The sequence below is a fragment of the Equus przewalskii genome, chromosome X (genome assembly GCF_037783145.1).
Source record: "Equus przewalskii isolate Varuska chromosome X, EquPr2, whole genome shotgun sequence".
Lineage (NCBI taxonomy): Eukaryota > Metazoa > Chordata > Mammalia > Perissodactyla > Equidae > Equus > Equus przewalskii.
Window position 1 is genome coordinate 122663172 of NC_091863.1, and position 21495 is coordinate 122684666.

The 21495-nt window shown below is 58.9% G+C and overlaps 1 protein-coding gene across 17 annotated transcripts in view; it reads left to right on the plus strand.

Moving 5' to 3' along the window:
• Positions 1–568: 568 nt before the first annotated feature.
• ATP2B3 (ATPase plasma membrane Ca2+ transporting 3) overlaps positions 569–21495 on the plus strand; it is a 71772-nt gene continuing 50845 nt past the window's right edge. For 3 of the 17 annotated variants that reach the window (XM_070606324.1, XM_070606312.1, XM_070606318.1), the window contains exons 1-3: positions 13430–13629; positions 19767–19970; positions 20437–20783. In XM_070606324.1, the coding sequence (XP_070462425.1) occupies positions 20576–20783 (208 nt within the window). In that variant the 5' untranslated portion in view covers positions 13430–13629; positions 19767–19970; positions 20437–20575. Of the gene's footprint in view, positions 1063–13429; positions 13630–19766; positions 19971–20436; positions 20784–21495 lie in introns of those variants that run through there. The other 14 variants (XM_070606313.1, XM_070606326.1, XM_070606319.1 and 11 more) reach the window with 11 other exon arrangements.

Sequence of the window (21495 nt, forward strand, 5' to 3'; positions counted from 1 at the left end):
TGTCCCTGAAGCTGAGATGCTTGGGGCTCTAAAGACGGATGGCGTGGGCCAGCCAGCTCCCGCCTGGCCACTGGGCGTCCATGGGCACACGCTTGGGTTTCTGTCCACGGAGGTGCCTATGTGCCTTTGTGGTTATGGGTCCTCTGCGTGGGAGTTTGTCTGTGGTCTGTCTCCATCCATGTCAGGGGATGTATGTGTCCCTGTGTGGTTGTTTCTAGATGTCCACCTGTGTGCACTCTCTCTCTGTGTCCTGTATAACCATGTTTGTCTCATAACCTTTTGGGGTCACTGACTTTGAGAATCTGTCATAAGCTCCAACTTCCCTCTCGAAAATGCATTTAGATGTCGTACTTCCAACAGTCAGGGGACAGTTTCAGGAAGGTCACCAACCTCTTGGAGGCTACAGGGGCCTATGGACCCCACGCTACAAATCAGCAACCAGCTTCATACCCCACTGGACTGTCAGGGAGACAGAGGGCAGGGGTCCTGAGAGAAAGCCCAGCCTGGTGCCCCAGTCACATGCTTGTCTTGTCGCTGTTTCCCTGTGCTCCCGCGTGCCAGGGCCCCCAGTTTCCAGCGCCCACCCACTTCCTCAGTCAGCTCCCTCTGGGGGCACTGCAAGGCCAGGAAGGGCAAACACCCCGGTGCGTCCTGGGGGACAGAAGGGCGCGCACCACGCGTGTGGCTCCGGAGCCCCGAGGGCCCCGCGCCTTGCGCCGCCCCCGCCCCCCCCCTGGCCGGCTCCCTCCTCCCTCCCTCCTCCCTCCCCCCCCTCGCTCCCTCCCTCCCTCCCTCTCCCCCTCCCCCCTCCCTCCCTCCGCGCTCAGAGCTGCGGCTGGAGCCGAGCGCGCCGCGTCGCCCGCCGTCGCCAGTGCGGAGCGTGGGGAGCACTCGGCCGCAGCCCTCGCCTGCCGCGGAGGGTCGCGCCCGGCGCCGCCGGCCAGGCTGCCCTGTGCCCGGGCCTTTCCGTCCTTGGAGCGGATCGTTGCCCGCCGGGCGCCCGCCCGCAGTGACAGCACCCGCCGGAGCCGAGGCCGCGGCGGCGGCCGTGCCCATGACCGGGTAAGTGGTGCCCCGGGCGCGCGGGCGGGGGCGGGCGGGGCGGGCGGCCGGGCAGGTGGTGCGGCCGGCAGGTGGGGGGACGCGGGTCCCCGCCCGCAGCACCTGCGCCCCACGCCGGGCCTGCGTGTCCTTGTGGCGCCCTGGCCGCGCGTCACCCCAGGGCCCTGGGCGGGCGGGCAGCGCCCCGCACTCTGCACCCCGCACCCTGCGCCCCGCATCTCGCGCGCACGCGCATCTGTGTCTGGGGAAAAAGGCTGCTGGGGGCTGCGGGCAGGGTCCCAGGCAGGCACAGCTGGGAGCGCCCGGCCTAGGGAGAGCCGGGCTGCGCGAACGCACCTTCCCAGAGCATCACGGCACCCCCTCCCCCCCCCCCCCCCGCGCCCTCACACTGTGTCATGCTCCCCCGACACACTGTCTGAGAAACCCTCACACTTCTCACACTGTCCCCCGCACGCCCACACAGCCACCCAGTCTACCCCCCACTCGCATAGGCAGTGCCAACGGCAAGCCACCCCGGCCACACTTGGGTAACTCCTTCTCCATCCTTCCATGCACAGCTGTCCTCCCCTCCTCACCTGTGTGACCTTGGCCGGATGGCTTCTCCTGTCCAGGCCTCAGTTGTCTCAGGTTTAGGATTCTGGAATTTTGAGCAGCTGGTGTGGCATCTCCCAGATGGGGGAGCCCTGGGTTTCCCCCTTGGACAGTCGAATTCTCTCTCTAGGACCTGGTCTCCTTTCTTCTGCTGGCCCCTGCAGGGCTCAGCGGCTGGGCCGGCTGAGGAGGGGTGGCAGGTGGGGGTAGGGCAGGGCATCTGGGCAGGGCAAAACTGCAGGGAGCCTGGGGTGAAGGCCAGGTGAGGGTTGGGAGAGTGTGGAAACACTCCCTCAAGGGGCAGGGCAGGGCCAGCATCCCTCAACCAGGTGCCAGACACTCCCTGGGCTGGGGCCGAGGAGTATGGCCACTTGGTATTTCAAAGATGAGGTCACTGGGCCTCCAACCTAAAGTGGGGCCCTGCTGGTCGCAGGGTGGAGTCCAGCCTGACCCTGGCCGTCCCAGTGTCCTCTGGCTCCCTGCAAGGACTTGGGCACCAGCCTGGCGGGCATCTTCCTCATTTGCCCGCTAGCTCTGTGCTCTTCCCCCTGCCGTCGCCCCTACCTAGTCTGTGGGCATCTTAAGGCAGGGACTGGCTATCAATCGGCACTGGCTGCTGGAGTACCCAGCACAGGCCTGGCTCAGAGTGGGCACAGGTTCTGTATGGTACATTCATGACCTTGACCTCACTGAATCTGCAGAATCACCCAGTGAGGGAGGCAAAGCCTGGATTTTTGTCCCCATTTTCAAATGGGATAATTGAGGTTCCAAGAGGGGAAGAGACTTGGACCTGCATTGACTGGATGGGCTGATGGCTGGGGACACTGCCATGGGCCTGGCAGGGGGAGCACCTCCCACATCCAGCCATGGTTCTGAGCAGGTTCCTGGACCCTCCGGCTGAGTCTCACCATCAACGCCATATGTGAGCCGCTGCTGTCATCACCCCTTTCACAGCTGATGAAACCAAGGCCATGTGGCTCGTGAGAGGAGAGCTGGGATTCAGACCCAGGCAGTGGGAACTCCCACCTGAACTGACCTGCAGAAGGGAGGACTGGGGACTGCCAGAGCCCCTGCCGGCCTTGGCCGAGGATCCAAGGGTATAGCTGGCCCCTGGAGAGCAAGCCAGCCGGAAGGGACTCCAGGGCATTGATTGTCCCTGCTGCTGGCCTCGAGGAGAGGGAGGGCGAAGGACACAGCTAGTCTTGATCAGATCAACCTGGTCCGTGCCCAGCATTGCCAGGTGGTTTGAGCAAAGGGGCAGGCGGCTCTGGCACAGAAGTGGGGGGGGGGTGGCAGATAATGCAGGCAGATGGAACTGGGGTGGCGTGGGAGGGGGCTTTGCACAGAGCCAGAAGGAGAGCCAGTCCTTTGGGGAAGGAAGTCCCCGAGGCTAAGAGCGCTCTGCGGAGAGAGCTACAATGCCAGGCGGCAGAGACGCTGCAGCAGGCCCTGGAGGGGCAAGGAAGGCCTGTGGAAGGTGTCCTGGCCTAGGTCAGGGGCTCTCGGATTTGGTGCCAGCTCCGGACCTGATGGTCTTTGTGTCCTTGGCCAAGTCCCTTCTCTGCTCCGGGTCTGGGGAGGGTGGGGGTGGGCCTCGGCAGACTCTGCTGACATTTCAGGATTCTGAGCTGCAGCTTCGGAGGTTGAATCACTTGCAAGTGAGCAGGGAGAGGCCGGGGCCGTGAGTCAGTGAGTGCTCTGTGTCCCAGGACATCTTCTCTCAGCCAGGGAGGCAGTAGAAGGGTGCTGGGGTCAGCTGTGGCCCCCGCCACCTCTCACAGCGTGGCTTACACAGAGGGGTCCCTTGCCTTCCTGGTGGACAAGATGAGTGTGCCCTGGGCCCCTGGGGGCTTTGAGAGCTGAGCTTCCATTGGGACTCTTGAAGCCAGCAAAGCCAGGCCCAGCTTCCTCCTCCCACCTGACAGAGTGAGTTGTCAGCACACACATGGGCCGTGCCCATTGCACTCCCTTCCGATTTTAAACTGAGAGCATGTATTTCTCACCGATGGCCGCTGTCTCCATCAGAGGCTACTAGCACATCACATAATGTCAGTAATGACAGTGATAATAATAAGGGCACTCGTCTTGTGCCAGACACTGTTCTCAGTGCTTCACAGACATTCCCTCACTTCATTGAAACAATAATAAAATGAAGCAAGGGCTGTTACTATCCCCATTTTGCAGGTGAGTAGACTGAGGCCCAGAGGGGTAGGGCAAGCTGCCCAAGGTCACACAGCCAGTGGGTGGTAAAACCAGGATTGGAAGGCAGGCCTTCAGGCTCCTGAGTCTGGTCTGCACATGTAGCCACTAGTTCCATAGACTCTAGAAGTCTGTGCTAAACTCAGCAGAATGGGGTATTGTGCATATGAGCCGATTGTCGAGGGCCTTCTTTGGAAGACCCTGCAGCTCAGAACCTGAGCCACCTGCGCCCCCATCTATCCACTGAGAGAAATAGACAAACCGTGGATTCACATCAGTGTGAAGCCAGGTGGGGAACGATTTGCTCTTTAGTTTAAGTCTTCTGCGTGGCCCCTCCAGGGCATCCCTACGAAGGCACGATCTCAGTGTGTGTAAATAGCAGCTGATAGATGGGGACCTGGGCTGTGGCACTGATGGCAGACACTTAAATCTAATTGAGGGTGTGCTGCCTGGGAGCCTCACCAGTGCCATCTCTGAGATGAGCCCAGGTGCTGGGCTCTGGCTGTGACTTTGCTGGGCATGGCAGGCAGAGACCTGGAACGTGCAGATGTCTCCTCCCCACCCCCACCATTTCCCAGAAAGCCGTTTCTTTAGCTGGGGCCCCAGCTCCTCACTGTTCCTGTCTTCCCCACCCTGGCTACACTGGCAGAAGCCAGGCCAAGTGGTGCCCGGCTGGAAAGCCCTCCCCTGCCTGTGCACCTTCTGTTGGGTGGGAGGTGCTGGAAGCGGGCCTGGGAGTGCCGCCTGGAGAGCAGGAGCTGAGCCCACACATCACCAGCGCGGAGGGAAAGAGCATCTCAGATGGAGGAGCAAAGGCCAGGCGTCCTGACTGCCCAGGGTTGGGCAGGGGACGAGGCCAAGGTCGCATGGCTGAGTAGGTGGCAGAACCCAAACCAGAGCCACAGGGCCAGGTGGAAAGGCCCAGGGGAGAGAAAAGGGCTGGAGGTTTCTCCTGACTCCGACCTCCGAGGACTGGCAGGGGACTCAGAGCACAAGAGGTTTCCGGAGACGTGGGTCCAAAGCAGAGCTGTGCGAACGGGGTGCTGTGGTCCGTGTCCTTGGGGAGCACCTTATTCAGAGGGGTCCTGAGCCTGCTTCGATGTTCTGTAGTGGGTCCCTCAGTAAAAGAACTCTTTTATTCAAATGGGAAGTTCTTTCCTGCAGCCACAATCTTGAGGCACTTTCTAGAGCTGTGCGGTCCAATGCAGTAGCCATTAGCCACAAGCGGCAATTTAATTAAAGTGAAGTAAAATTCAAAATTCAGTCTCTCAGTCGCACTAGCCACATTTCAAGTGCTCAGTAGCCACACGTGGCTGGTGGCTGCTATATCAGACGGTGCAAACAGAGAACATTTCTATCAGTCCAGAAGTTTCCGTCACACGGCACTGCTTTAGAGCCAATGCAGACCCAAATCCTCACACAGACCCTGAGGCTGTTCCTGTGCTCTGCCACGGCTGCTTGAAAGGGAATGGGTCAGGCGGGTGTGGATGCCTCAGGGCAGCCTGTCCTCCCCTTGGAGAGTCTAAGGGCCTTTGCCACACTCGCCAAGGCCTGGCCCAGATGCTCCCACAAATGTGGGCGAGGGAGGCAGGAGAGCGCCTCACTCTGGGAGCAGCCTGCCACGCAGTGGGGATGCCGGGCCTGGCCTGGCCACATGCCGACTCCTGCGGCCCTGGCATGCCAGCCTGGGGCAAACCCGGCCCTGGCCTGCTCCCTGATGAGGCCCCGCCGTGTGCTCAGGCTCACTCCCCTGGGCATGCTGGAGGGGCCCCAGCAGCTCTGCACAGAGGGCCGAGGCTCTTGGGTTTTTAAAAACATGTTTCTTTTTCCACTTAAAAATAATGCTCTTAACACGCGTGATCTTTATAGAAAATGCATAAGACACAGAGCAGTAGAAGACACAGGACCCTCCGTCCCGTCACTGAATGCAGCCAGTGTTTCCACTCGGTAGGACCAGTTTCCACTTCATCCCTTTGCGTGGGCTATTTTCACATTACTGTCATTGTACCGGTGGCACAATTGTGTAATCTATTGGTTACTTCACATAAGCATCTCCTTTATTAATATAATCCCTTCCTAAATGAATTTTTTTCCAAAATGGATATAGTTTAATTTTTGTAAGATTGTGAAAGCACACAGTACTTATTGCAAAAATAAAGAAAGAACTTGAACGGTGCAAAGAAGGAACTACAAAGGGTCATTGGCTCGTCCGACAGCTCTTTATCAAGCACCCTGGATGTATGAGGGTGGTCCTCCGGGCTGGAATTACGATTTTTAATGGCTGCATAATATTCTCCCAAGAGATTGCAATTCACTTAATTATTTGGCTCTTTGTGGAGATCCAGACCAGCAGATTTGTCTTGCTGTCATATATGAGGCTCTGCTGAGCGCCGTGGTGGGTGATGCTCGTCCCGTCCTGAGGAGAGACTGCCCAGACAGGAGCACTTTCTGCCAAATTCTTCCCCCAAAGGGCTTTTCTGTGTGTCTAAAGGGCATGCTCCCCGCAGCCCACCAGCGTTAGGTATTCCAATCCAACGACCTGCCGAAGTGTGGCTTCAGTTTCCATCTCTCGAACATCCGTGAGGGTGCACGATTGTCTGCGTGCTGACGATTGTGGCTCTTCTTTTAGGGATTTTTTTTCTCTTCCTCCCTGGTATTTACCGAGGTCCTGGTGTTTCTCCTGTGGGTCTGAATAAACTTTATGCATGAAACATAGTGACAATTTAGCATACTGTTGCAAATAATTTTAAAACCTCTTTGTTTTTTGCCTTTTAATATTTTCATGCCAAAGGTAAGCACTTTCTATCTCACTGTTTTTTGTGGTTTCTTCTATTGCTTACAAAATCTCTTACAGAAATCTGAGAACTATCCATTTCTGGATTTGCCGTATGTGTGTGTGTGTCTATGCATTTTTAAGATGTTTAACTCGTTAATCCAGGGGTGTGCAAACTTTTTCTGCAAAGGTCAGATAGTAAATATTTTCTACTTTTCGAGCCACATGGTCTCTGTCCGGACTGTTCGACTCCGCATCAGAGCATGAACGCAGACACCACAGAGGTGAACGGGCGTGGCTGCGTGCCAGTAAAAGTTTATCCACAAAAACACTTAGCTGCCAGATTGGCCCTCAGGCCATAGCTTGCCGAACCTTATTTAATCCAAAGGAGATCTGTCTTGGGGAATAGTATGAGGTGAGGCTCTAAGGGACATCGTTTTCCCGAGTGCTAACCCAGTGCCCCCATTTCTTTTATGGAATCATTTGTCCCCTGGCTAATGTGTGATGTGGAGTAATCCTGTTCTAGGCTGACTGTCCCGTCCCAGGACCCGCCGGTGGGCTCCTCTGCCGGCAACGTGCGCTTCTTTCTTGCACCTTGTATCTTTTGCTCCGTGGCCTGGGGGTCCCACCTCAGTAATCTTAAAGCGAAACAGAACTTTGCTCTTCTCGCTTGCCTCTTTGTCCGTCCGCTGAACGTTAGAACCGTTTGTCAGGCCCGCTTCCCACCTTCCCCCAAATCAAGCTTTCGGCCAGGCAGTCTCTGGACCTCTTTAGAGTTCGGAGCAGCAGGTGCCTCCCCAGGACTCAGGGGTCTTGCTCTCCGCAGACCCTGCGAGGTTTCCTACCGGAGGCACACAGGGGGATGCAGGTGTGGGCAGGAGAGCGTGAGCAGAAGCGAAGGCCCTCAGCTGAGGAGGGAACACCAGACCCTCCTGATTAAGAAACCAAAAAACAAAGCTGGCAACTGAGGAAGGGACGGGGAGATGGGGCGCCACCGCTGGCCGGCTCCATTCCGGCTGCTGTGGGCTTGAGCACGGGGCTTTGGTCTTTCTGTTTTCCTTTGGGAGTCACGTCTCCAGCCTACCCCGAATGAAGGCAGATTCAAAGGAGCTTACCGTGGCCACTTTTCCCGACTGGCTTGGGAACGTCGTCAGTCCCTGGGCTATCCTGACACTCGGAGTCCCTGCATGCTGGCGTGTGGATGCAAACCCTGGACCGGGGTTGAGGCCTGTGTAGCGGCGGCCTCTCTGCAGAACCACTGTCCGTCCCCACAATCAATGGCTCAGGCCATGATGGTGGCATAGGACATGACTGCACAGGGAGGGCCCTTCTGCAGAGTGGACCAGTCTGGCCTCAGTGCACAGCATAGGAAACAGCCCGGGCCCCCGCTTCCTGAGCCGCATTTGGGCCCTGCCTCACCAGGCCCAGGGGACCTTCCCTGATACCTACCCTCCTACGGACCTCTGCTCCATTCCTCCTGGAAGAACTCGGAGCTGAATGTCCTGTCTTGGTTTGAACACGGGCCTGGGAGGGATGTGCGTGGTCCAGGGCCAGGCGGTCCCTGAGCACTGCCCCGGCAGCAGGCGGCCTGCTGTCAGAGGGACACCCCCACCTGCCGTGGCCCAGCACCTGGAGCAGGGCAGGAGGGAGGGATGCAGGCCCATCCTGGGCGCCCCCCAACCCCATCTGCTCCCTCCCTACCGTGGCCCTGGGCTCCTCGGCCGCTGGGCCGTGGCGTGGGACATTCTAAGGGGGAGACTCAGACCCCATGTTGTTGTCGTCGTCGAGGTGGCCTCACGTGAGAGGGGCCCTCCTGCCTCTGCATGATGCCTCACTGCCTCCAAGCACCCGCTGGGCCTGCAGGAGCTTTGTGGTGTCCTCTCAGGACTTTACTGGAAATGCTTCTGAATTTGTGTCCCTGAGTCTGCCATCAAAAATAGCCTTTCAGGACCCATCAGGGCTCGGTCCGTGTGATTCAGACGGCAGCCAGGCCCTTGGTGACCTTCAGGTCCTGCTGTCGCTGCCAGTTGGAGTTAGTAAGGATGCCGAAGAAGAGCATGGAAGCCTTGTAGATGCCCCTTCCTGGGCTGCAGCTTCTGAGGCATCCTCTGAACAGGTCTTCTCTGCTCCACCCAGCACCTTGCTGTTCTCCCCTCCCAAAGGAATGCCCAAGGCCTGGGTCTTTTCTGGGTGCTCAGAGTGGCCTGTGTCTAGGGTCCTTCTCTGGTGACGGTCCTTGTCAGCTCCTTCTCCACGTCGAGTTGGCTCTGTGGAGGAGTCAGCCCGGTTACTGGACCTGGCTCTAACCTTGAGCCAAGCTGGGGTCTACGAGGGACACAAGGAAGCTGACTTTGCCAGCGATCAGAGCCCCGCTGGTAGAGCCCAAGCTAGCCCCCACCTCGCCATGGGGCCCAGCCTTCTGGGCTCTTTTACTGCCTCTCCCTTCCTGGCAGTGCCCCTAGCCCCTGACCTTAACCTGATGAGTCCCCCCAAACCTGTTTCAGCCTGTTTTCAGAAACCAGATCCTCTCCCCACCAGGACCCACGATAGAGCCCTTATGGAGCCTGTCCCCAGGAGGACACATGTATGTCCTGGCAGTCTCCTGGTTTAGTCAACCCTGGGCCTGTAGTGTCCCATGGCCTCCAGCTGTCTGTAATTTCCTCAATTACCTGTTTAGGCCTTGGCTGCTTCCGGTGGCTTGGAGCTGGCTTCAGGGATGGGAAGCCGGCAGGGGTGGGCAGCGTGGTGCCCTGGACAGAGCTGGGGAGACTCGGGGGAGGATTGCCCATGTGTTCTCTGACTATGAAGGCCCGGAGGACAGGAGCCCGCTACCTCCCAGACTCCACATAGGTGTTCTCTGCCCCTTTGCCGTGGTGTTTCTGCGTTCCCCCCGCCACTCCTGAGACCACAGGTCAGGCCACGCTCTGCAGGGCAGGCCAAGACCTCACTGCCCGCCACCTGCTCTGGGGATGAAGCAGAAGAGGCATGGGCCAGAGCCAGGCAGACCACGAGCGCGGGGGGGGGGGGGGGGGGGGGCGCGCTGGCTCAGGCTCCATGCTGCAATGCAGCTCTCTGGGCACGCGGCTCGCTGTAATTGGATAATTAGTGTCATTATGCTTCCTGCCCATCGGCTTCTCCCTCTCCTGCTCTCTTGCACTTTCCTTCTCCAGTCTTGGCTTCTCTGGCAGGAAACAAATGACTGGCCCTCCCAGGGTAGAGTCATGACCCCCATAATGACACTTCAAGGCCCCAGCCAGAAAGCGGCTTCCAACTTCCCTCTGGGACCCAGGGGCACTCTGTGCTGTGAGGGCTACCCATGTGGGAGTGTGGACTTCCCTCAGGAAGCATCCTGGGGCACAGTGCCTAGCGCTCTCCAGGAAGAATGCAAGGCCCGAGCCGGCTTGAGGATGGCCCCAGAAATGGGATAACATCTGAGGTACATGGGGTCAGCCCTTGGCCAAGGGAATGTTCTGGCCTCACTGGTGGAGGCTGGTCCTGACCTGTGAATTCTGGGGTCCAAATGGGCTCAGAGAGAGCTCAGGGCTTCAGGGCAGGCAGAGGGATGGCTGGCATGGCAGGCAGACTGACTCAACAAGGAGCATTCTCGTCACTCATCTTCCTGGAGAAGATCTGATGAACCTTTCCCCATTCCAGGGAAATGGACCCCCAGGGGACCTTCCTAGGTATGTGTATGTGGTAGTGCCCTGTCCTCGGAGCTCACACTAACCCAGCCAGGAGGAACAAGGATCCATTTCCCAGATTCAAAAGTGGAGACCCAGAGAGGCTGACTGACTTGTGCCAGCTCGCACAGCCAGGCCTGGCTCCAATGCCAGTACTCCCAAACCGTGAGGGTTATGGGGACAGCTTTCCTGTCTGGTCACTTTGTTGAACTCTTTTCGTTGGTTTAATCATGTGTTCATTGCTTTTCTGGGGTTTCCTGGGCAGTCACTTGGCAGAGGAACAATGCAGAATTCTCTGGAGCCAGACCACCCGAGTTCACTGTGTGACCTTGAGTGAGCTCTTTAACCTCTCTGTTCCTCAGTGGTTTCAGCTATAAAGTGGGGACAGTCACTCTCCCAGCCTTACAGGCTCGTAGCCCAGAAGGAGCGCATAGTTCCACCAAAGCTCCGCCTTGCCTCTGGCCAGATGGTCGTTCTGTCTCTCTCTTCAATCTTCTGATGGGTCTGTCATCTTCTGCTTTGGCAAGAACTTCTAGGACAATGTCAAATGACATAGGTGAGAGGGAGCCCAGGGAGCCCCTGGAAGTGTGGGGGCTTGTAGCTCATGGAGACTTAGAGGAGGCCTCTGGCTTTCCCAGAGCCAGCGCTGGTTTTGGACACAGACGGAAGGCAGGCATTGTACCTGGTGCCTGAGGGTGCATTCCTCCCTGTGCACCGGAATTGCCTAGGAGATGGACTTGACCTCTTTAACAGAGACCCAGCTTAACAGAGGCATCGACAAGAGAGAAGTTGATTTCTTTCACACGTAAAAGCCTAGGTAGGCAACCAAGGGCTGGTATGACAGTTGCTTGCCCATCGGGGTTCCAAGCTCCTTTGGTGGTGTTGCCGTCCTCGAGATGCTGATTCCATGTGCAAGATGGAGCAAGATAGCTGCTCCTACTCCTGTCTTCACATCAGCATCCCAGCTGGCAGGAAAGAGGAAAGAGGCAGGGGAGAGCACATTCCTTCCCTTTAAGGACACAGCTCTGAAGCTGTCCCTATCCCTTCGTTCTCCCTAGTGCTATCCGAGAGTAAGGCGTCTCCCTGTCCCTCTTGTGGGAATCCCAGGACATAGTCACACGGTCATGTGTAGCTGCACTGAAGTTGAGGGAACATAGTTGTTAGCTGGATAACAAGATGCCTAGCTAAAATCCAAATACCACGTGGGAAGAGGAGACTAGAAATCGGGGGGTGTCTAGCAAGTCTCTGCCACAGCCTCCTGGGGGTCCGTTAGTGCCTCCTAAAGCCATAGTGTATAAACAGAACCTGCTGGGCCTTCCCCAAGTGTCCTGGCCATCCCTTCTGGTCCCTTGTGAGGATGGGGTGGGGTCGTCGCCTCTGAGGAAATGCATATCAGCAGCAACGACAGAGGGGGCACTCGGTGCCCACACTTCTGCCAAGTAGAAGGGTAAGAGCAATGGCAGAGGCTGCCACAAGCGCGGCCTCACAGCTTGTCGGCTTCTCTGCCACTTGATAGGCTGAAGGGTCGGGGCAGAGCACGTGTGGAAGGGTCTGTTTAGGTTTCCATTTCAGGTAGGGGATGCTCCTGAAAGTTAAAGCCACATGGGCAGAATCATTGGCCGTCACCAGTCAAGGTGATGGGGCTGTGTGATCACTGTGTGGCTGGGCCCCGGGGGAGGCTACTCTGGACACAGAGCAACAGGGCTGGTCGGACCTGTTTGGTTTTTTAACTGTGGTAAAATATACGTAGTCTAAAACTTCTGTTTTAACCACTTTTAAGATTACGGTTCAGGGGCATCAAGTGCATTCACATTGCTGCACAGCCATCCCCACCATCCAGAACTTGTTCATCTTCCTGAGCTGAAACTCTGTCCCCATGAAACCCTGCCCCCCCGCAGCCGCCATCCTCCTTTCTGTCTCTGTGAAGTTGAAGTTGACTGCTCTCGGGACCTCACACAGGTGGAATCATACAGTATCTGTCCTTTCATGGCTGGCTTCTTCCACTTAGCATGTCTTCAGGGTTCATCCAGGTAGTAGCACGTGTCAGAATGTCCTTCCTTTTTAAGGCTGAATAATATTCCACTGCATGGATTGACCACATTTTGTTCATCCGTTTCCCCGTTGATGGACAGTTGGGTTGCTTCCACCTTTTGGCTACTGTGAATCATGCTGCTGTGAACATGGGTGTGCAAATCTCTTAGAGACCCTGCTTTTGATCCTTTTGGGTAGACCCCCAGATGTGAGATTGCTGGATCCTATGGTGATTGTATGTTTACTTTTTGAGGAGCCACTGTACCGTTTTCCATAGCGGCTGCACCATCTTATATTCTCTATTGGGACCTATTTTAACTGGAGCATTCTGGGCCCTCCCTGGAGCTTCTGAAGGCAGGCCAATGTGTGGTAGCAAACCTGGCTAGGCCTCCAGATCCCCTAGGGGCCTTTACAGAGTCGCGATGTCAGCTCCCTCTGACAGTGAAGCTCCGGCTGGAACTGTGCGTTTCTACAGTCCCCTGTTGGAGAGGCGGCCCCTCCAGGTCTGGCATCTGCCACTCTGGAGTAGACTAAAGCGCTGGGCCATCAGTTAGTGAGGGATACTGTAGAAGTTCACCCACCCGAAGGCAGGGGCTGAATCTGGTAAAATCCACGTCACTGCCACCTCCAGGAATCTACAGTTGTTGTGTTTCTCTGGGTTCCAGAATCCTCCTTGGCTGGACTCTAATTAGTGGGGACTTCCAATGCCTGGAATCTGTGCATCTGTCTTTCTGCTGGCTACCGACGATCCTTGAGTCTGGGCCGGCGCTGGATGGGAAGCATCCTTCGGCCTCGCTGGCAATCCCCAGTGGGTCCCTGAGGTGGCCCTGGTGCCCTGGTTGCAGCATTACAGGGCCTCCCTAGGGGCAGCCCTGCAGGGGTGGAGGTGCGAGCGGGTGGGTGCATGCGTGAGTTTGGGAGAGGGTGCCATGGCAATGGTTGACCCTTTTCTACTGTTATTGTTTTTGCCCAAAGCTGTTCCCTGCGAGAGCCACTTGGCGTGTGCACAGATTGTACCAGGAACAAGGGGGAGGAAGGAACGGGGGGGGGGGGGGCCTGTCCCTTTAAATCTGTTTTCTCGGTTTTATTTCCTTCTTTTTTCCCATCCTCCTCCCTCCACTAGCACAAGTGGCGGAGCTGTGAGGGCCCAGGAGCTGCAGTGACGGCGCCTCTGAAATATTAATGAGGCTGTTCTCTGCCTCGGCTCCTTCCCCCGGGCTCCCTCCCTCCCTCCCTGGCTGAATGCAGGCCTGTCCTTGGAGCCCTCCTTTCCCCTACCCGGTGGTCGCCAAGGTGCGTCAAGCAGAAGGGAGGGGGCGGGGGCTGGGCAGGAGGGAGAAGGCCTGGTGGGGGATGGGGCAGCGTGGGAAGTCAAGGGTTAATGGGGCACCAGGGCCACCGTCTTCACCTGCCCGGATCAAACCAGGCCCAGGAGAGGGCAGGGCACCGGCGTCCCGAGGGCCTCTGCACCCGCTCCCCTGCCCGCTCGCACCCGCCGGCTGCTGCAGGTGCTCGGAGCCCACGGGACCTCCTGCCTTTCCTCTCTCACTTCTGGGGGGCCTGGCCCAGGCTCCAGGTGCCGAGAGGTGGAGCGAAGACGGGGCTGTTGTTTCAAAGAATCCCCACAGTGAGTCATGTTGCTGAGCCCTGGGTCCTTCTGGAAGGCGAGCCCCTGCTCGGTGGGTCTGGTGGGAGATGCTGGTGGGTGGTGTGCTCAAGGAGGGCAGCGCTGGAGGGCACGTGCAGGGTGGGCCCTCGGGCCTGCGTCTCTTGCCCTCTGACTCCACCTCAGACGGGACTCGGAACTCGGCCCATACTGGGCTCTGCTTCCTTCTTGCCACACAGTGTGGCATCCTGGGCCTGTGGAAGCCCCCGGGCAGCAGGACCCAGCCCTTTCCCTCAGGCATCGGCCCATTCGACTCACACGGGGGAATGTTCTTGTCACCAGTTTACTGACAGGAGGGCTGAGGGCCCAGTGACTTGGGAGCGCCACGGGGAGCTAGGACTTCCTGGCTTCCAGCTGGTGCTGCCAGGTGGGCTCTGTGCACCCTGGGGAGGCAGCGGTGCCGGGCAGCAAACGCCCCATCATCAGCGTGGAAACAGATGCTTGTGGGCCCCCAGCAACTGCAGACTGGTGGTGGCTAGTGGCTGCAGAGGGACAGTGTTTGCACAGTTGAGAATGGGGTGAATTCTAACGCATTGCGACCTCTGACCGGGGGCGCGGCAGTGGGATTTCATCCTCCATCTCTTGTCCCTTCTGTAAAGGTGGGGCTGGGCGGCCCCGCACTGAGCAGGCCGTTGGCGGAGCGTGGGACCTGGCCCACTGGGGAAGCAGAAAGTTTCCCTCTCCTGGCAGACAAGGGGCTGAGGTGCTTGGGGTGTCACGACTCTCCTCAGGAACATGGAAGGCAGGGCCAGAAGGTCTGGGATCATTGGCCCTCCCTGAGCCTCAGTTTCCCTCTCTGTGAAATGGAGAAAAGACGTCTCCTCGCCCTCACGGGGTGTTTGTGAGGGTGCAGTGAGGGAGGCATTGGGAGTGGGGCCCTGAAAGAGAGGAGCCTGGCAACAGAGGTGCCCCCACCTCATTCAGAAAGCTCCTAGCCTTCTGGAGGGTGGTGGGCTGCCCAGGGCCTTGGGGGAGGAGGTCAAGGAGGCAAAGTGGGGGATCTGGGCAGACTAAATCAGAAGTGCTGAGAGAGCTGCCAAAGTCCAACTAGAGGTGACGAGGGAGGGCCCATGCAGGGGGAGGAGGACTCCTGGGTTTCTGGCTAGGTGGACATGAGTCCCTGGGCCTGGGGCAGCGGCGTCAGGGTGTCTAGGCCCGACTGGAGGGAAGGGTCCAGAAGGCCTGAACTTAGGGGGATCTCCTGCAGCTCTGTGGCAACCCCTGAGTAAACAGCCTGTTGAGAGTCACGGAGCAAGGGTGAGGTGGACCAGGGAACGCATCACAGGGCTCTGCTCTGGCCCCCTCCTCGTGCTGGCCAATTTGTACTGGGACGGAACCAATGCCAGAAGGTCCAAGTCCTTCTCTGTGGGGGTTTTCAATTCAGTTAAGCCAATTATGGCCTGAAAGATGAAAGAGTACAGAAATGCTACGTCCCCTGCCCTTTGGGTGCCTGCAGACCATTCGAGGCAGCCAGCCCAGGCCGGAAAGTCTCTGTCAGGCCTGCAGAACCCATAGGCCCGCTCACTTCTGTTATGGGCCATTTCAGGGATGGCTGCTGTCCTTTTCAGACTGAGGAAGGCCATGGCCCAGGCTCGTAGAGAACCCAGGCAGACGAGAGTCTGTGCCGTTTGGTCTCTACAGGGGCCAACAGTCCCTCAAGATAGACCTTGATTTTATTGATGGCTCCTGTCTGCTCTATGGCCTGTGGAGTTCATGAAGGTGAGGACGGTTAGCACAGGCACAGTCTTCGACCTGAGGGACCCCCGGAGCTGGGGCAGAGCCCCCAGGATGCTGACAGTGGCCTGCTGGGGGTTGTGGGCATTCCTGCCTGTCATCCCTGCGCCCCACCTCATGCTCTCCGTGATGGTGATCCCACCCCCCAAGGCTCCCGCTCCTCCTTGTCTGGCTAGGCCCCCACTCACTCACTCCTCCAGGCCCGTGTCCCCACCAAGAGCTGACCGCACAGTGGACTTCCGGCGACTCAATAACCACGTGTCTCAAAGAGCTTACAACCCCAGGAGTAGGAAAGATGCCCTCACAGCTCATTGCAACGGCAAGCGGAGTGGGTAGGAATGGCCGTGGGGCTCCACACTCAGCAGCAATCAAGTTTGGCAGGGACTTTGTGGAGAACGTTCCACTTGAATTGCCACTTGACTTCGTCAGAGGTCATCAGTTGGAGAGGAGACAGAAGGGTGTGCAGGGCAGGGCAAGTGGTGCCATGGGTGGACCAGTGCATGGCCCGGCTGAAAGGGCCAGGGCAGGAGAGGAGCTGGAAGGTCCTTTGGCTTCCAACCAAAGGAATGCGGCCTTTGGCTTGATGGGGGGCTGGGGATTGAAACAGGGGACGTGGCTTTCTGTAGGCCAGTGCAGCTTGGAGAGAGAAAGAGGGCCAGCCCTTGAACCAGGGAAGGTGGTGACCCAGAGCAGGATGGAGACAAGCCACGAGGCTGGAGGGAGACCTATGAGGTGGTAGACAGAATGTGGGGCCTACTTGGTGGGGGATGAGGGAGAGGGAACGGGCCACAGCTGCAGGCAGGGCACCAAGGGGTGTGAGGCACAGAGGGCCAGCAGGGCCAGCCAAGGGGCTGTGGCAAGGGGCAGGAGTGCTTTGTGGCCCGGCAGAAAGCCAGGCCTCGCCTCCCTGCCCCACCTCCTTACCATGAGTCACCAAGGGCCCTGTCGGCCACACCGATGACAGCACACCAGTTAGGAGCAGCTCAAGGACCTGGCATGGCTCTGTCTGGGCCACCACTATTGTTTAATGGAGGGCAGGGCCACACTGGGGGGCAGGGGAAGGGAGCAGGAGGGGGAGGATGGAGCCGATCTTCGGTGAGCCCTGGTGGGGTGGGGAGGCTCTGCCACTGGCTTGCAGGGTGCCCTTGCTCCAAGGAATGGGCATTTCCGTCGGGCCATGCAGGGCGTGCTGGTGCGTGAGGGTATGACCTCAACCAGGATGAGCCGCTGACTCCCAGAACCAGCCCAAGAGCCCACCCAATTACGGGCCATTCCCTCTGTGGCTCCTTGGAGCCCACCCATGCCTTGTGGGTGGGGCTGAGCACCTTCCAAACCCAAGTCTTCGCCAAGTGGGTGTAGAGGCAGAAAAGAGAAAAGGATTCCAAAGGACCAAAATTGTTCATCTGGCTTCCCTTTTAGAAAGAAACCCTGTGGAGTCCCTAGGCGGCTCAGTGGGGGCCATGCAGGCACATAGCTGGCATAAGGTCTCAGAATGCAGGCCGGTGGCCAGCCCACCAAGGGCATCAGAGCCTGGGGTGAGTGCCGGCCACTCCCCTCAGCCTGGGAAGGGGCCTCCTGCCAGGGCTGGTGTGGCCTGGGAACTGTGCTCAGGGACAGTTGAGTCACGTTTCTGCTGGATGTGTCCCCCACCACACACACAGCCCGTCGGGTGGTCCTTTCTCAGCAGCCCTGCCTACCTGGGGCCTAGAAGACAGCCCAAGGCCAGGAAGCCAACTCACAATGGGGGTTTGTGCCTGTTGGTGGGCCCGAGGCTGGCCGGAGCTGGTGTCTACACAGACGAGCCCCATCCTCTCCTCCAGCAGCCAACAGATCAGGGGGCTGGGGATCCAGAACCCAATCCTGCCAGTTTCACTAAGTTCCTGGGAATGAAGAGACCCAGAGCACAGAGCTCAGGGTCAGAGATGGGAGCAGAGAGGGGGTCCCGGCAGGAGCCCTATCCTAAGCAAAGGGGGGAAAGAACCTGGGAAGGATGAAGGCATAGGGTGGAGGGGACAGATGAGTGCGGGTGACAGTCAAAAGCTGCCATCACTGCCTCCAGCGGTTCCTGAAATGGCTCACCAAGGCTTGTGGGCAGAGGCAGGAGACCTGGGTCTCCTCGTTGCTCTGCCACTTCGCCTGGCCAAGCCTCGGTTTCCTGTGCTGGCAAATGGGAGAATGATTTCTGCCACAGTCACCTGGGTGGGTGGGGTACGTTCACACAGCACCCCAGAAGGAGCCCGCCCTGCCTCACACACTGGGAAAGCTTGGCTTCCTTCAAGTCCTGGGTGCTCTGCTGCCGCCCTCCCTGAGCTCAGAGTTCACACCATCAGGCAGCACAAGGAGGGCAGCTCGTCTGTCATCTCCCGGCTTCTGGCCCACCCGCCTGTCCGTTACCTGTTACCTGCCTTCTGCCTGGTATCAGAACACTCTCCCCTCCAGAAGAATGGCTCACTCCTCCGCCTTGTTCCGGCCACTTCTCAACGGCCACTTCTCAACGGGCTCTTCCGAGAGGGCTTCCCTGACCCCCACTCCCAACTGAAACCATGCCCGCATCGCTTTCTCACCAGCAAGGCCTGAGAGCGCAGCAATCGGTTCTGTCCTGTCCTGTCCACCCTCTGTCCCCAGTGCGGATGTAGTAAATGCTCTGGAAGCGTGGGCGGTGGGGAGATGTGTGGGGGTGGGAGAGGATAGCGTGTTTGCGGGTCTGCCATCTTGTTCCCACGTCTTCTTGCAATGAAGCCTGCTCCACGTGGAAAGTGTCTAGAGAGTTAACACTTAGGTGCCCAAACTTGTACAATGTGGATCACTTTGGGTGGCCTTTTCTGAGGCGCCGCTCTGCCTCCCAGACCTGGCGAGCAGGGACTTTCTAAGTATATGCACTTTTTCTTGACAGTGTGGGGCCAGCGTCTAGAGGAACTGAGTCCCCCACCAGATTCCGAGCCCCCTCAGGGCTGTGGGGGTGGGGAATGACCCTTGTTTCCCAGAAACCCTGGTTTCATCCCCTGAGGGCTGTGGTGCTGGGCTGGGAGTGGGAAGCAGGGGCTCTCCTGAGAGCAGAGGCCACGGGGCTCTGGGCTATTGTGTTTCCATGGGCACTTTTAGATCAGAAGCCTGGATTAGTGGCCGAGTTCTGCTTCCAAGAGGATTCTTCTGAGCCAGGAGCCTCCCCGAAGGTGAAGGATCAGGCCCAACTGAGCCATGTTGCTGGGAGGCCCCTTTGCTGGTGTGAAGGCCAAGGCCACGTGCACTGAGACTAGTTCAGTCCTGGGAGTTAAGTGCATAGCCTTGAGGGATGTTTCCACTCAGGCGCAGGAGAAACTCGGGGCCCGGGACAGGGAGGCCCAGCAGGCCGCATGGTCTGCGCCGCCGGACCACGTGGAGGTTGCTTGGGCAGGTGGGGGCAGTGGCAGCAGGATGTGGGGACAGCGAGAGGAATAACAACTCCATGATTTTCTGCGGAGGGGTAAGGTGGTGTGGCTGGCTGCTCTCAGTGTGGGGGGCCCCTGGCTCCTTTGTCATCTGCAGGGCAGGAGGGTGTGGAGGGGAATGGGTGGCACCATGCTACGGGGCAGGGCGATGGAGAAGTTGCCAGTGACTTGTAGCTGCTTTCCACTTTCTCCTCCACCCCTCCTCTTCCACTCCCTTTCTCCCCTCCTTCCCCCTTCCCTCTCTTCTTCCACCCTCCTTCCCTCTCTCCCCCCCCACCTTCTTCCTTCCCCCTCTCTCCCCCCTCCCCCTCCCTCTTTTCCCCCTTCTCTTTCCCTTCTCCCCCTCTCCTTCCCCCCTCCCCCTCGTCCTCTCTTCTTCACTCTCCCTCTCTTTCCTCTCCCCTCTCTCTCCCCCTCCTTCCTTCTCTCCCCCTTCTTCCCTACTTCTCCCTCTCCCCTCTCTTCCTTCCCCCTCCTTCCCCCTTCCCTCTCTCCCTCCCCCTTCTCTCCCTCTGCCTTCTCTCCCTTCTTCCTCCCTCTCCCTCCCTCCCTCCTCTCTCCCTCCTTCTGGGCCTCCTCCTTTCCTTGCCCTGGCCCCCCAGGTACCCTCAGGGAAGCAGAGACACCCTGTGCGCCAAGCCTTGACCTGGCGCCCAGCTGGCCCTATCCATGGGTGGGCCTGCTCCCTGGACCCCCACGCAGCCCTGCGCCTGAAACCGTGAGCTGCAGAGGTGGCGCCAGAAGATTGCCAGCACTGCTGCTGGGGACTGATAGCATGCCCGCCGCACAGGGCGAGTCTGAACCAGGCAAGAGCGGGGAGGGCAACAGAGCAGATGAGCGAGAAGCTCGAGGTGGGGCCCGCCTGGGAGAAGAGTGGCACAGATCACTCACCCGTGCCAGGGCGAGACCGGCCACTAATCCATCCTAACAAGTTGCCCCTGCTTCAGTGTGGGTTCCCAAACGGACCTGGGGGGCAGTCAGAGCCTTCACATCCCAGTTGGACTGTGCTGGCAGGGAGGCATGGATGCTTCCTCCTTCCTCACCTAGGCGAGCCCTCCCGGCCTGGGTGCTCACGGGGGCAGGACTAGGGTGGGGCCTGGCAGGTGGGCCTGGCAGCAGGTGAGGGCCACTGGCCCAGCCTGGGAGGTGAATTTTGCTCTCAGTCAGTCATGGCTCAGACTAAGTACAGATTTGCAGAGAATATTCTAGAAGAGGCGAGTTCAGTCTTATCTCAACTGCTCCCCTGGCTTCTTCTTGCCTCCTTTTCCCCAGGTATCTGTGCTTAGCTTCTTCCCCGTCGCCTCTGCCACGCCTCACCCCGGCACTGGGACCTCAGGTAGCCACCTGCCCCTAGCTGAGGCCGCGCCTGGGAGGCGGCCCAGCGCCCTCTCCTCCCAGTGCAACAGGCAGGATGGGCGACATGGCCAACAGTTCCATTGAGTTCCACCCCAAGCCCCAGCAGCAACGGGAAGCGCCCCATGCAGGCGGCTTTGGGTGCACACTGGCTGAGCTGCGCTCCCTCATGGAGCTCCGAGGGGCCGAGGCGCTGCAGAAGGTCCAGGAAGCCTATGGGGATGTCAGCGGGCTCTGCAGGAGGCTGAAGACCTCGCCCACAGAGGGTAAGTCTGCCAGCCCGAGCTGCCCACCGGGGACTCCAGGCCATGCACCACCTGACCTTCCAGGGACTCCTGAAGACGGCCCTACCCCCAGGGCAGGCCCGGCAAAGACTAGGGGCTACTGCAGCAGCTTCCTGGGGGCACTCCTGACCCTGACAGTGCCCTCCCTGGGCAGCCAGTGCCCCCTGAGTGGGAGACGCGCTGCGTGGAGTGAGGAGGTCGCCCTCTGGGCAACCTGGAGTCCTCAAGGAGCTGTGGCCTGACCCCTGCACCCACACCTCCATAATCAGCAGCTCCCCAGTCTCGTCTCCTCTTTGTATTAAATAGAAACCCAGCAACAGAGAAGGGGAAGGAAGGAGACAGCCCCTGCAGGTGGGATGGCCTCAAACCAATAGCCCAGAAGTTCTTCCGACAAATCGGTGGGGCAGCCCTCCCGTGGATGGAGGAGGAAGGCATGGCCCCTGTCTGCGTGTGCCAGGGTCCCTGTGTGCTCAGCCCTGTGTCCAGTTAAGGGGGATGGGAAAAGGAAGAAGGGGTACAGGGTGCAGGCCCTCTGAGGGCTTGCATCGCAGGGGCCTCTCCTTGGGAACGGAGGGGACGGCCCGGGGATGGGAGGCCTGGGAGGGAGCACCCAGAGTGCCCAGTGGAGGTGGCACTGGCCGCAGGCTGTCCCAAAGAGGCACAAGCCTGAGGCAGTGTAGATTTGAGATCTGCT